The following is a 14,422-nucleotide window of genomic DNA, read 5'->3' as shown; positions in this document are numbered from 1 at the left end:
ATGGTTCAAAACATGAACACAAAAGTAATCGAACGTGAGCACTGGATTTCTAGAAGTCCCTACCATAGAAATAAAGTTATCAAGGTGACTACACGCGAGCCTTTTCCTAGATAATGGAGGGCCTGTATATATATTTCTCCAACCAATGACCTTGCTGGATTGAGCAGATAAGTAATTCAGATGAATTTGTGTGTAGTGGTTTTATAAATTATTATTATCATAAAATATTATTAAGTAATATTACATATTAATATATCACATTATGTATATTATTATTTACATAATAATCTACAATTAGTAAGTCATCACAAAGTGTTGTGACACCTGCCACCAATTTGGGTTGTTCCACAGCTTGAGTGACTGAGGATTCCTTTTCATGTGTCTGTGCTGGGTTTCACCTAATGGCTGAAACTCATTGCTGGTAGCTGATTATTAAAAAGCTGAGGTCGTTGGGAGTCAGTGACTCAAGCAGAGGAAATGTTTCGCTAAAGCAAGATAAGAGATGCTAAATACACTGGCTTAGCCAAACAAAAACGTGTGGTCTAGCTCCTTATAAGTTTTTGTGCGTTTTTTTTTTTTTTTGAGGAAGATCAGCCCTAAGTTAACATCTGTCACCAATCTTCCTCTTTTTGCTGAGGAAGATTGGCCCTGAGCTAACATCTGTGCCCGTCTTCCTCTATTTTATATGTGGGATGCCTACTACAGCATGATTTGGTAAGCGGTGGGCAGGTCTGCGCCCAGGATCCCAACTGGCGAACCCCCAGCCGCCAAAGCCGAGGGTGTGAACTCAACCGCTGCACCATTAGGCCAGCCCAGTTTTTATATTTTTTAAAACAATAAACATAAAGTATTTCCAGTTGAGTGTCTTGGCCCATATGTGGTCAAGGGAACTTTAGATTAACCTAACAAAATGGTGCCAGGAAAAGAGCAGTGAAAGAGGCGCTGGATCTGGAACCAGTTCTGCGCTGTCTGGTTCTGTAGTTTCTGTGGGCCTTGGTTCTTGGGAAAAGGAGGGGCTGAAGCTGGGGAATTTCAGTGAGTCTTGCAGGTGAAAGAGAACTCAGACTACTTTGTTGAAATTCAACTAGACTGAAGGCCTCCTGGTATCCTCCAGGCATGTGGTGATGTGTGATGCGCTTAGTCTTCTTTTAAGCACAGAGAGCTTGAAATGTGAGTGTTGTCTCTGCATGACCAACTGATCTTGGAATGTGACACTTAGTGGGTGCCTAGTCAAAGGTCCTTTGTTGATGGTCGTGCCTCTGCTGACCCGCTGTCGGCTAGCTGTGCACTTTGGATCTTTCTCTTTTCCCTGGAGCAGTGAGGTTGGATCTAGGTGGGATCCCTCTGGTCTCCTACTCTACCCCCTTATGAGATAGACGCCAGGGTGGAAGTCTCCAGTGAGCAAAGCTCCTTCTGGATGACTGTAGCCTAGTGGTTAAGATGGCAGGCTCTGCAGTGGGAGTCATTTTGTCCCCATTCCAGCCCTACTATTCATTTACTGTGCGACCTTGGGCAAGCTATTTGACCTCTAAGCCTTAGCTTTTCCAAATGTAAAATGGGAGCTGGTTGACCCTTCCTCTTAGAGTTTGAAAGTGTAGTGCAGTTAGAACAAACATCTGCTACACAGTGAAAGCTCCATAATGGACAACCGTTCTCGTTGGATTACTGCATTGCAAGGGGAATGAAGCTATGGCCTGGATCTTATCACAGCCCTGTTGTGACCATCTGAGAGGAGAATTCAAGAGGAGGAGTGGAAAGGGCTCCTGAAACCTCTATGTGAGCAGGAAAGATGGTGTTAAACCCTTCCTGGGAGATGGATGTTTATGCTGCCTTTACAGCTCTGTAGGGAATAAAGTTACCTCTCGCTTTCACTAGGCTAATTCAATGTCTGACAACTTCTCTCACTCAGGAAGTTATTCCTTCTGTGTGGCCTAATTACCTATTGTTGCAGGTTTGATTTGGGGTGAAGGAAAGGATAATGGGTCTGGCTCAGAGATAAAGGGTCTGCCGAAAAACTGCTGGGTTGGACTCGAACACCCACTCTCAGCAAACTGGAGCCGGGTTGGATTATGGCTCGGTTGAGGTGCTCTGGGTCTCTGTGTGCATGTCTGCACGGCCACCAGGAGGGATGATGGGTGGAGGGAGGCGGCAGTTGGGCAGGACCTAGAATCCTTGGCTCTGGACACCCACCCCCACCGTAAGCTGAGGAGCTTCATATTGATGCTTTCTCTGTACTTGGGCAGTAGGGATCTCACCAGGAGAAAGGGTTCCACCAATAAAAGAACAGTTTGAAAGCCAGGAGGCCAGCGTATGTCTCTGACCAGCCACCTGACATGACCTGTCACTTGGCAGCTGACTTTGGTCTCAGCTCCTCTGTGCTGCCTATTTGAAAGTGGCAACATCGTGTGTGTGCGTGTGTGTGTATGCATGCTCCTTTGCTCATGGTGATAGTGGGAGAAGGAGGATAAATGGGAAGATTTATGGGGAGAGGAACTTTATAAATCCAGGAGATAATTATTATGAGACTGGAAAAAAACCCCTTTAATGTGTTTGAGGGACTAATCTTGACCCAGCTTTGTGTGGGTGGGCCTCCTGGGAGTTAATAGGGGGTTTTCATCTCTAGCCTATGTGATGGGGTGGCAGTGATTGAAGTGCAAGGTTGAGAGCAGAACCATTTGGCACACCCCCATCTAATGGAATAGGTTTGGAGGGATATTGACCAAAATAAAGGGAGTGAAGACAGATGGTGCATGGGAAGATTTATGCCTGCTGAGTGCTGTACAGCAACGGGCTTGCAAGGCCCTCCCTCCAAACCCTGTCCAAGGTGGACGTCAAGGTGAGGTTTCAGTCTCTCTGGGCACTATATCCTTGCCTCTGACAGACAACTGAGTGGTGTCCTGGTTTTTTAGGTAATGGCCTCAGTGGACGGCCTGGAAGCACAAGAAGGTTCAGAAGGAAACCCCTCTGCCGGCCTGACCCCAGAATGTGGGTCTCAATTCCTCCCCTCGAGCTGCAGCAGGAATGCGAGCATCACTCAGGACTGTGGGATTGGCGCAGAGCGGTCTCCTAAATCAGTAGTGACCCAAAAAGTCATGTTCAGATGCTGAGATTCCTCTGCACACCTGGTTGTAAATACCTGATGGATGTAAACTTCTCTTTGGCTTGGTCAGTGGTTTTCCCCTGATGGGGCACTTACTCTAATTCAGACATTTAAGGTTGGGCTGAGGACAGCCTGGATTCCTGTGATGCACTCCATTGAGCACTTCCCAGAGGTGCCTAACTCGGTCCTTACCACCACTCTGTGAGGGTAAGTGGGGTCTTCTCCATTATACAGGTGAGGAATCTCAGGTTTAGAGTTTATAGGACTCGCTGATCATTGGTGGAGCCAGAGTTAGAATCTATACACGATTGATTTTAAGATGCAAGGGAGGAAGAAACCAGATGACATCCCGCTGCTAAAAATTGGCCTGAAACCAGCTTTATGCATGGTAGATTTGCCTTAGCAAACTCTCTCCCCTTTTTCTGCAGCTGAAATGATACACACACACACACACACACACACACACACACACAATTACAAAGACTTCTTTCTTCTTCAAATTGTTTGCTAAGCCAGAAGCAACCATGGATCACTTGAAGTAATGCCCTGGTCATCCCATTTTTCTCTCACCTTAAACACTGATCACAGAAGACTGTCCTTCTGCTGCTGAGTGATGCTTGCTCTAAGTGCTTACCGCACCTGCATGAAAGAATTAATGAGTGAGTGATGGATGGTGGTCGTGGGAGGGGCGATGCCTCTTTGTGGGACGAGCTCACCCATCTTCCCACATCCACCTGCTGTCCTTTCTTAACAGGGTGGCATGATTGCTCTGCTGTTGTCCATTTTGTGCCTGGTGATGATCCTGTACACTCGCCGGCGCTGGTGCAAGCGCCGCCGGGTGCCCCAGCCCCAGAAGAGTGCCAGCGCCGAGGCAGCCAACGAGATTCACTACATTCCTTCTGTGCTAATCGGAGGGCATGGGCGGGAGAGTCTGCGCAACGCCCGCGTGCAGGGCCACAACTCCAGTGGCACCCTGAGCATCCGCGAGACGCCCATCCTGGATGGCTATGAATATGACATCACTGACCTGCGCCACCACCTGCAGCGGGAGTGCATGAACGGAGGGGAGGACTTCGCCAGCCAGGTCACTCGCACCCTCGACTCCCTGCAGGGCTGCAATGAGAAGACGGGGATGGACCTCACGCCAGGTGGGGAGGGGAGAAGGGCAAGGGGCAATTTGGTCCTTCCTCTCAGGGAGCTAGGGAGTGAGTAGAGAACAGCTGTTTTTCTAATTTCGTGGCTGGTTTTCATACATAGCGGGATGTGCTGGTGCCTTTTCCCAAGTGAGCAAGAAGAGTAAGCGCTTTCCTGGGATGATGGGAGCTGTTTTCTAATATAAGAAATCAGAAGAATAAGTGTAAATTGGATCCCTCTCCACTTCCACTCTGCATTGGAAGCAGAGATCCTTTTACACCCAACAGAAGAGTGGGTTAGAGTCTTTACAGTACATAATGAGCAATCCTCGGGAAAATAAGGAGATAGCAAGAGAGTCAGCGTGTGTGTATGAGACTTCTGTACAGAGGATGTTTACTAAGGCAATTTAATTTTCCACTGAAGTGGAGAGGACAGAGGTATCTGTTCTTTTCTATGACTCCTGAGACTCTGGCCTGGGGGTTTTGGTTGTGTTGTCTTGCCCATGGCTCAGTGGTCTTCACAAGGGATGTACTTCTTCAAAAAAGATGAAGGAATGCAGTCAAGCTGCCAGACCTCAAACACTTTGTGTATCTCTGGAGACACTGGGGGAAGAGACTTGGACCTAATTAGCTGAGTGAGACAGGGTCAACAAAATTCAGAGGGGAAACAAATCCTTTTCTTTTCTCTTACAGTAGCCCACCTGTCTCTTTCGCTCAAATTTATATAAATAAGCAGCTCTCCATAGGTAAAACCCCAAGACAGTGATCCTTCAGGGTACTGCCCAATCATCTTTGAAGAAGACTTTTTTTTTTTTTTGAGGAAGATTAGCCCTGAGCTAACATCTGCTGCCAATCCTCCTCCTTTTTTTTTTTTTTTTTTTTGCTGAGGAAGACTGGCCCTGAGCTAACATCCATGCCCATCTTCCTCTACTTTATATGTGGGACACCTACCACAGCATGGCTTGCCAAGAGGTGCCTTGTCCGCACCTGGGATCCAAACTACCAAACCCCGAGCCGCTGAAGCGGAACGTGCGAACTTAGCTGCTGCACCACCAGGCCAGCCCCTGAAGAAGACATTTTTGATACTGACTATTACTTAAGATATATGGACTTTCAGTGGGGCTTGAAGAGAGGAGAATTGTGTCCTAGAGGTTTCCATTCTGCTTGTTATCTAGAAACGATCCTTTTTGAATAGCCACTTCCTAATAAGATTTCAAGTCTGGGAACTTCTGGAGAATATGGGACCCATCTTCAATATCTCATATTCCCCATAGCACCTAGCATAGTGCTAAGCCCACCAAGTAGCTATATGATACTCGGGGATAACAAACAAATCATTCAGGGAGCAGGTAAATAGCACAAATGTGTGAAATAGCTGGGTGTCAGACAATAGGGAGTGGTGCAGACTGTGATGAAAGAGAGAAGACATGTTCTGCCTGAATGCACTCAGATTCAAATTCTGTTAAAACTCTGTGCCGACCAAAAGAAAGAAATCGGCAGTCTGTATGTCACCAAAGGGCCACTCGTGGTGACCCTGTCAATGCAGAATTAGTTGAATTGGATTTTTGGTTGTAATCACTCTTACTTCACTTCTTCTCTTGTAACTTTGTAGTCCTCTAGAAATCAAAGAGGAGTATTTCAGTCTTGGCCAGTCTCTCACTTTAAAGGCTCTTTATTTCAATTCTGTGAAACTCCATCTCCTTGGTTCAGGCACATTTCCTTGCTCTCACTTTCCTTTGGCCTTTTCTGTTAAAATCTTTCCCTTGACTTTTCCTTATGCAGGAAGTGACAATGCTAAGCTGTCACTGATGAACAAGTATAAAGATAACATCATCGCCACCAGCCCTGTGGACTCCAACCACCAGCAGGCCACTCTGCTCTCTCACACCTCCAGCAGCCAGAGAAAGCGGATCAACAACAAAGCAAGAGGTACCCATGTCTGCTGTCAGGGCTTCCAGGTGGATTCCTCAATATTGGTAGAGGCGGGGCCGTTAATGTCCTCAGCCCCTCTCAGGCAGGTTAGAGGGATGTGTCCTGGCGCAGTCTTTCTGGAGGCCTGTTGAGTGCTACTTACCAAAAAATTTAAATATGCAAACCTTTTGACCAAGTAATTTCAACAACAAGAATTTATTCTCAGGAAATAATTGAACAAGTGCACAAAGATGTGTATAAAAAGCTGTTCATCACAACATCACTTAAAAGAGCGAAAATTGGAAATAGCTTCAATGTCCATCAATGGGGAATTGGTTAACTATGTGCACATCTGTCTACTGTCCAGTGCCTTAGCATGCAGCCATTTAAGATGATGAGATAGATCTATATTTGTTAACATGGAAAGTTGCCCACCCATCTATTAAATGGAAAAAAAATGAGATTATAAAATAGAAGATACAGCAGAATGCCATTTTTGAGGGAGATTAAAAAGCCTTTATGTGTTTCTGAATCAGAAAATGATGGCGGGTATATACATAAAATGTTAACATTTTTTTCTCGGATTTAGGGGACATCAGAGTTGTTCCCTTTACACAATTTTGTGTATTTTCTTTATTCTTTTTTGCCTTTTTCACATTAAATATATGTTACTTCTAGAACCAGAAAAAAAAATATCCTAGGCCCCTTTAGAAATAATTGCAGTATCGTGTCAACCAGAATCATGACCTGTAATGAGAGAAATTTCCCTCTTTTCCTTTTCCACCCACCATCCGTGAAGGTCCTCTCTGGCAAGTAGCTGCCAGGAATGGCCCTCCTTGATAGGAGCGTGGGCCGGTGGCTGTAGGACCCTAGTGACTGCTATTATGTAAAGGACTGCTTCTCCAATAAATCTTTATATCAGTAAACTTCAGGCCCCAAGGCTACTCCTCACGGAATGTCAGTCAACCCACCCTCATTTTTATCGATTTTTCTCTTGAACTTGCCCAATGACTTGGTGTCATGAAGACAAACCTGAATATCTTGTCTTTGCCGTGCTTCTTTTCATTACAGCTGGTTCCGCCTTCCTAAACCCTGAAGGGGACTCTGGCACAGAGGCAGAAAACGACCCCCAGCTGACCTTTTACACCGACCCCTCTCGGAGCCGGAGGCGCAGTAGAGGTAGGGAGGATGAAGGGGCAAAGCGGAGTGGAAGGGGCTCTGAGGAGGGAAGGCGGGGAGCTGCCGAGGTGCCGGGTCAGGCTGGGGCTCTGTGGACCAAAGCCAGTTTCTGCAGGAAGAATTCTTGGACCACAGTTGGCGTTTCCTCCTAAGGAAGAAAGAAGAGCCTAGAGTGGGAGCTTTCAGAGAATCATCTCTCCCAGATAATGGCACTCTCAAACAAGTTTCCAAGTTGTTTGAAAGGCTATTTCTTGGTCAGAAGACTCTCCATTCCTTCTGGAAGCCTCAGGAGTCATATTTTGCTGTTTAGACATAGGAAATAAAGTTGATAAAGTGTTTTATGTGGAAAAATGGACAGTCTAGGTACCCGTGCTCACCTAGCCACGCCGGCCTTGGGATTGGGCGAGGCAGGCGTTGGGGGCAGGGTGGTTGAGGAATGATCTATGGCCTGGAAAACGTATATAATGCTCTTTGGCCTTTCAGCCCCTGCCCAGTAGGCTCGCGGGACCCCGAGCCTGCGAGTCCCCTCCTTTCTCCTGGCAGGGTCCAGGTTAGTTACTTCATCCTCCTCAACATTGAAAAGGGTTGTCCTTTCATGCAGCCACCGTCTGTGCCATGCCACCCTGATGTTTAGCGGCTTCATGTGTAGCTATTGCAGCTGTGGCTGCCACTACCTATGACTTTGCTGGTGTCACCATCATCACTGAGGGAGGTCTGGCGCAAGCACCAATCAGCTTCCATTTACCTGCTCTGTAATGTTGGATAAGGACAACAAATTCTCTGTGCCTCAGTTTCCTCACATATTAAATGGGTTAATAATACCTCACCCATAGGTCTACTGTCAGAATTAAATTCTATTAAAATGTGCTTTGTTGGTGCCTGGCAAAGCACTGTGAAATTCTTATTGTTGCTGTTGGAACTCTCCCCAGTGCAGCCTGTGATTTCTACAGCACTCCGTCTTTAAGAATTTTAGACAACCAATAACCGACCAGTGCCCCCCAAAAGACACCTACATTTTGAGCGTCTCCTCCCTCCACTTGAGTTCCTTTCATATGGAGGGCATTCTTCCCAGAGATTAGAAGAACCCCTTTCATTTCCTCAATTCCAGTTTCTGTAGGCTTTGCTGCTTTCAGTACAAAAGTTGTTCCCAGCATTTTTTCTTAAGAGATCACTGGGGCTCTGGGCAGCCTAATATCTGATGCCCCAGTTTCCCTGAGGTGAGAATGTGGATCCCCTGATCCTCATTACATATTGATAGACAGCAAATAGTCAACCTAGGCTACACCAAAGCAGGGTGTGTTCTGCTTTAATAAAATCCTGTTTAAGAAAATCCATAGTAATGAGTCAGAATGAGTTTCTTTGCAGCGTAACACTGTTCCTTTTAAATACCAAGCGCTCCGAGTCCCTCAACTCTTTGCTGCTATTAACTAGATTGTAAGCTTCTTAGGGATGGGCATGTCTAATTTATTTTTCCAAAGTGCCTAGTGAAGGATTTTGCCTATAATAGAAACTTGTAAGGGTTTGTTGAATTGAACTGGATACATCAATCAGGCCAGCCAGAAATTCTATAACCTACCTGCCATGGGTCAGGCTTTGTGATAGGTGGTAGAAACATGAAAACAGGACACAAGGAAAGGCTTAATTTAATCATATAAATAAAGTGAAATGAATGCTCAGAAGAGAGAACAGTTAATTCTACCTGGCAGCAACAGGAGGCAAAAAGGAGAAAATAATTAGACCTCGGTTATATACAATGTACAGGATTTCTTGAAAGAAGAAAATTAGGGTAAGGGCATTCCAGTAGAGGAAAATAGCATATAAAAAGCCTTGAAAGCACAAAAGAACATGGTATTTTCAACAAGTAAAAGCAGTTCAACATGGCAGCTGTAATCCAGGATATAAACATAGAAACACACGGGGGTAGTTGGGATGGGGATGGATGAGAGGCTGGCTGCCAAAGGACCCCTTATACGCCATGTGACTGAGTTTGCACTTGGTTCCATAGGTAATGGGAAACCACTGGAGATTTTGAAGACAGGTAGAGATGCTGGATGATGGGTTGATAATGCAGAAGGACCAGAGAGACAAGAAAATCAGTAGCAAGTTAGTGCATTCCCATGAGAGCAGTGGCGAGTGCCTGTAAACAGTGACAGTGCTGGGTGATAAGGGCTACAGCAGCAGGGTGCACCTGGGGGCTGGAGGAACAGCCAGGAATAAGGGAGAATCTATTCTTGAAGGTTTCAAGGAAGTGTTTACAGGGAGATGTTGTTTGAGCTGTGACTTGAAGAGTAGGTGTATACCAGGCTGACAAGGTGACAAAATGGCATTCTGTGGAGGAGGAAATAGTATGTGCAAAGTCACAGAGACGTAAATGATAATGGTCTAGTCAGACAGCAGTAAATAGTTTACTAGAATAAAGCTTATGGTACAAGCTGATAGCTTGCTTAGGAAACACAGCTGGAGGATCAGGAGAAAGTACACGGCCTTGACTGAAGGACTTGGCCGTGAGACTTCAGTTGGAGTCATTGAAGGCTTTTACAGAGCATTGCCTTTGTCCACTCTGCTTCATGGAGGATCCAGCTAGGGCACTGTGGAGGAGAGGTGAGAGCAGGGGAAGGTTGAGGCAGGGAGTCTGGGTGGATGGCTATTGCCATAGTCCAGGTATGAGATGATAAACGTAGGTAGGAATGGAGAGAATAGAGGCAAGAGAATTTTTGGATGCAAAATGAGGAAAGATTTCAGGCCTGCCCAGTGGCATAGCAGTTAAGTTCATATGCTCCACTTTGGCAGCCTGGGGTTCACGGGTTTGGATTTTGGGCTCAGACCTACACACGGTTCATCAAGCCATGATGTGGCATCATCCCACATACAAAATAGCGGAAGACTGGCACAGATGTTAGCTTAGGGGCAATCTTCCTCACCAAAAAAACAAAACAGAAAGAAAAAAGACTTCATGGCGTTGGTGATAAAGAGGGCGTGGCTTATGAAAGAGAGGGGAGAGTTAGATGTGATAGAGTTTTCGGACTTGAGAAACCAAGTAGATGATGGTGCCATTTGCTAGGCAATGGGAATAGGAATGGGAGGAGAGTTTGAAGGAAGGTGGAGAGAGTTCAGTTTTGGATATTGCATTTGAGAGCCTGAAGGACATTCTGGTGGGCCATCTGCTGCTCAGGCCTGGTCCGGGCTGGAGGTAGAAATTTGTAAGTGTGGGGAAATAGATCCTGTGTTGAAAGGATGCTATCATGAATAGAATATCTCCAGGTAGCAAGGGACAGAGGATCTAGAGGCTGCTGGCCACCCCGGAGAATCTCCCTCTCAGCTACTGCCAGCACACCCTCTCAGGGCGTCTCCTCCCATGAAGCACGGGTGCTGCCATGGACCAAAACCTTCTCTGCATTCCTGAGAACAGCGGCTCCAGAGACTCCGCTGGGCCCAAAGATTGATTAGTGCATTGTCTGGGGGCTCTAGCCTCAGTTGGACCTGTGCTTTGATCCCCTCTCCACTCCTTAGTAGCTGCTTGACCCTGGGCAGCCCTATAGCCTCTCTAACTCACTGCTCCTCTGTGGGAGCTGCCTTATCAGATTGTGGTCATTGTTCAATGCCGTGAGCCATGTAGAACCCTGGGCGCTGGTGCCTGGCACATACTCACACTTCGTAAGTGTCAACGATCACTGTGATGTTTATCTCTTTGAGACTTATTTTCCTTACCTGTGAAGTGGGCAACTTGCCTTGCTTTCTTACTTTCCTGCATCTGTTCTGCCTCCATGTGAAGAGTCCTTCTTGTTACTACCGTTTTATCCTTTCTACCAAAACCAAAACCAAAACCAACCAAAAAAACACACCCAAAAACCCTCCCTTCTTGTCCCTGTGCCCTCCTACCCGGGAGTGTTTTTTGTTCCCAGCATTATTATTTTCTTGCTAAGCTTCCATTTATAACCTTGCCCCAGTGGCTGCAGGACTGGGGAGAGCCTTCTGGTGCGACAATGCCCTCTACTCATGCAGAGCAGACTTTCCTCCTTTTCCTCCTTCCAGGCCCCACAAAATAAGAGTCACTTGTAGGACTCCCCACCACAGAAGTTCCTCCAGAGAGGTTTGAGCCCTGGGAGTGGAGGAGCTGTTTATTAGAGCGCCCTATACAGAAAGCAATGGGAAGTGCAGGGAGTTGCAGCGTGGGGTGAAAGGGTTCCTGCCACCCTTGGGCAGGAGGCTGGAGCCCCACCAGGCGAGTAGAGGGCAGAATGCCCTCTTTCATGAATTCTCTTGTGAATCTGGCCCAGGAGGAGTACAGAGGAAGTGCACACAGCTGACCCTTGTTGACCCTAAGGGCCACCAATAGGCCGAGTCTCCTCTGACTCCAACTGATGACATGTGTTCCATGAGGCTGAATAGAGACATTTCTCAGTGGGCTAAGTTTGCCAGCTGCCTCCCCTGTTTGTCGGGCCAGGCAACAAAAGGCCAAGTTGGCCTTTCACGGCCAAGAGTTTCACCACCCGGTGTCTTGCTTTTGTCTTGCTTTCAGTGGGCTCTCCCCGAAGTCCTGTGAACAAGACCACCTTGACGTTGATCAGCATCACCAGCTGTGTGATTGGCCTCGTGTGCTCCTCCCACGTCAGCTGCCCTCTTGTTGTCAAGATCACCCTGCACGTCCCTGAGCACCTGATTGCCGATGGTGAGCCCACTTCTGAGGATGCAACCTCCTCCCTAAAGAGGAAGGGTTCAGATTGGGCAAGGAAGATACAGAGAAGCCAGGGGTCACTGTTGCCTATTACTATAAGTGAGGAAAGAAGTATACCCAGAGAGTAAGGCTTAGGACAAAATTGGATCGTCCACAGATGAAATCAGAAAGCAGGTTTAAAAAAAGCAGAAAGGAACTGAACAGATCTCCTCCCTTCTCTGCGCCCACTCCCATTTCCAATTTCTGTTTGTTTTTATATAAGCCTTGTCTTTGTAGAGAAATGCAGAGCATGCTGGCTACAGGTAGGTCAATACCAAGATTCTCGCAGCCTTTGAGAGGGCAGAAGCTCAGTGGAGAAGTAGAGGCGTTTAAGGATGAGCCACACTTCGGTTTGGCATGCCCGAGTGAGACATTCCTAATTGCAATAACTTGCTATAAGCCTAGAACTCTGAAGCAATAATTTACTTTCATCCAGGGAGACCCCAATATAATGAGGGAGTAATATAGGTTCTGAGAGTCCCTGAATTAGTTAAGCCCAGAGCACATAATTGACTTGTTACTGTCTGTTCTCTTGGTTGCTGTAAGGCTGCAAACAGGTGGGGACTGTCCATGGTGTTAGAGGGCCTGCTATTTCGTGGAAAGTGAAGACAGGCAGCAGGTCCCTGTTCCTTGGACGAGTGCCAATGCCTGTGGCTGGATCTGATGGAGCCGTGCCACGGCCATCACAAAGTGGCTCTGTCCCTGTATCCCTTAGGTCCATCCTGGTAGAGATGGGATGGAGCAAGGCAGCAAGGGACGAGATGGTGGGAGGTCTGTGTGGTAGCCAAGCCTTCACCTGCTGATTTCTTGCTTGGGGGCTCATGACGGACCAGGACTTGTGGGAGTAATGACCTCAGATTGCGGCTAACCTGCAGAGTGTCCCTTACTCTGTCTTCAGTGATGTGTGTGTATGTGTTGTACACGGCATGCCTCCTCTCCCCCTGCAGGGAGCCGCTTCATCTTGCTGGAGGGGAGCCAGCTGGATGCCAGTGACTGGCTGAACCCTGCTCAAGTGGTGCTGTTCTCTCAGCAGAACTCCAGTGGGCCCTGGGCCATGGACCTCTGTGCCCGGCGGCTCCTGGACCCCTGTGAACACCAATGCGACCCCGAAACTGGTAGGCGGGAGCACCGGGAAGAGGGTAACTGTCAGAGTTCATGCCTCTTGCAATCACCCCCTTGAAACCCAGGCCATCTCTCCTGATTGTCCCACTGACATTGGGAGCCTAGACTGTGCAAGCTGCCAGCATGTTGTTGGGCCCCTGAGCATGTTGGCTTAAGATGTGGGGTCATCTTCTAGCATGGAAGCTTCTAGCATCTTCAAGCCTTGGAAGTATCCTAATTGTAGCCCCACGCCACACAGATCAGTTGGGGGTGACCTCCACAGCCCACTTGCCACCCAGTTAGGGGATATCAGCTACTGGGGCTAGACTTTTCATGCTTGCTTATTGTAGAAAATTTGGAAAATTTAAAAAAGCTTATAGAAGAAAATGATAATCATCTATAATTCTATCTCCTGGAGAAATCATTTTAAAATTTTAATGTCCTCGCTTCCAATCTTTTATCTATGCATGGTTCTTAGAGGCTTACAAGCTCACTAAGTCCAGTAGAGTTTTCTTGATTTTTTTCATTTAACATTCTATCGTGAGAGTTTTCCAGAACCATTAAATAACCCTCAATAACATAATTTTAACGGTCATTTTGTATTCTATTGTATGTCTATATCATAGCTCATTTAAATAGTTCCCTATTATTTGACATTTAGGATGCTTTAAATTTTTAATTTTTACAAATACTACTAAAATGAATATCTTTCCACATAAACGCAGGGCACATTTGAAGCTATCTTCTCCAGATAAATCTTAGAAGAGAGATTACTGGGCCAAAGGGCGTAGACATCTTTCCGGCTGTTATATTTTCAAATGGGGCTGGGGCTTCTCTGAGGGTGGGCCCTGATTCAGACACAGCATGCACTGGGACCCTCATGGTGCTTCTTGAGCTCCAAGATATCCGGGAGTATGGATCCCTCACTCCAGGTTGCTTTGCACTTTCATTGTAGAAGGGATTGCGTCTACGGTAGTCTTTATAGAGACCTGCACCCAGTAGATTCAGTACCACAGAGCCTTCCCAGGGAAGAGGTACCTGAAACACGGGCAGGGGATGTAGTGACATCTAAGACCCCCACGTGCAATGTTGCTGCAGATGGGGCAAACTCCTCCGGCTCTCTGTACCGCATGTGCAGCCCCTCCTCCACCACACACACACACGCATGCACACACACACATATACACACACACACGCATGCACACACACATATACACACACGCATGCACACACATATACACACACATGCACACACACATATATACACACACATACACACACGCA

The 14,422-nt window shown here is 46.9% G+C and overlaps 1 protein-coding gene across 1 annotated transcript in view; it reads left to right on the top strand.

Annotated features, from left to right (window-relative positions):
* ASTN1 (astrotactin 1) overlaps nt 1-14,422 on the top strand; it is a 289,754-nt gene that overhangs the window by 123,842 nt on the left and 151,490 nt on the right. Inside the window, exons 3-7 of the mRNA XM_046680397.1 lie at nt 3,855-4,248; nt 6,016-6,162; nt 7,216-7,323; nt 11,843-11,992; nt 12,985-13,152. Coding sequence (XP_046536353.1) covers nt 3,855-4,248; nt 6,016-6,162; nt 7,216-7,323; nt 11,843-11,992; nt 12,985-13,152 — 967 coding nt within the window. The remainder of the gene's footprint in view (nt 1-3,854; nt 4,249-6,015; nt 6,163-7,215; nt 7,324-11,842; nt 11,993-12,984; nt 13,153-14,422) is intronic.

This window comes from Equus quagga, chromosome 13 (genome assembly GCF_021613505.1).
Source record: "Equus quagga isolate Etosha38 chromosome 13, UCLA_HA_Equagga_1.0, whole genome shotgun sequence".
In the NCBI taxonomy this organism is placed as follows: domain Eukaryota; kingdom Metazoa; phylum Chordata; class Mammalia; order Perissodactyla; family Equidae; genus Equus; species Equus quagga.
Note: the sequence above shows the minus strand (reverse complement) of the source record. Positions and strands in the feature narration are given on the sequence as shown.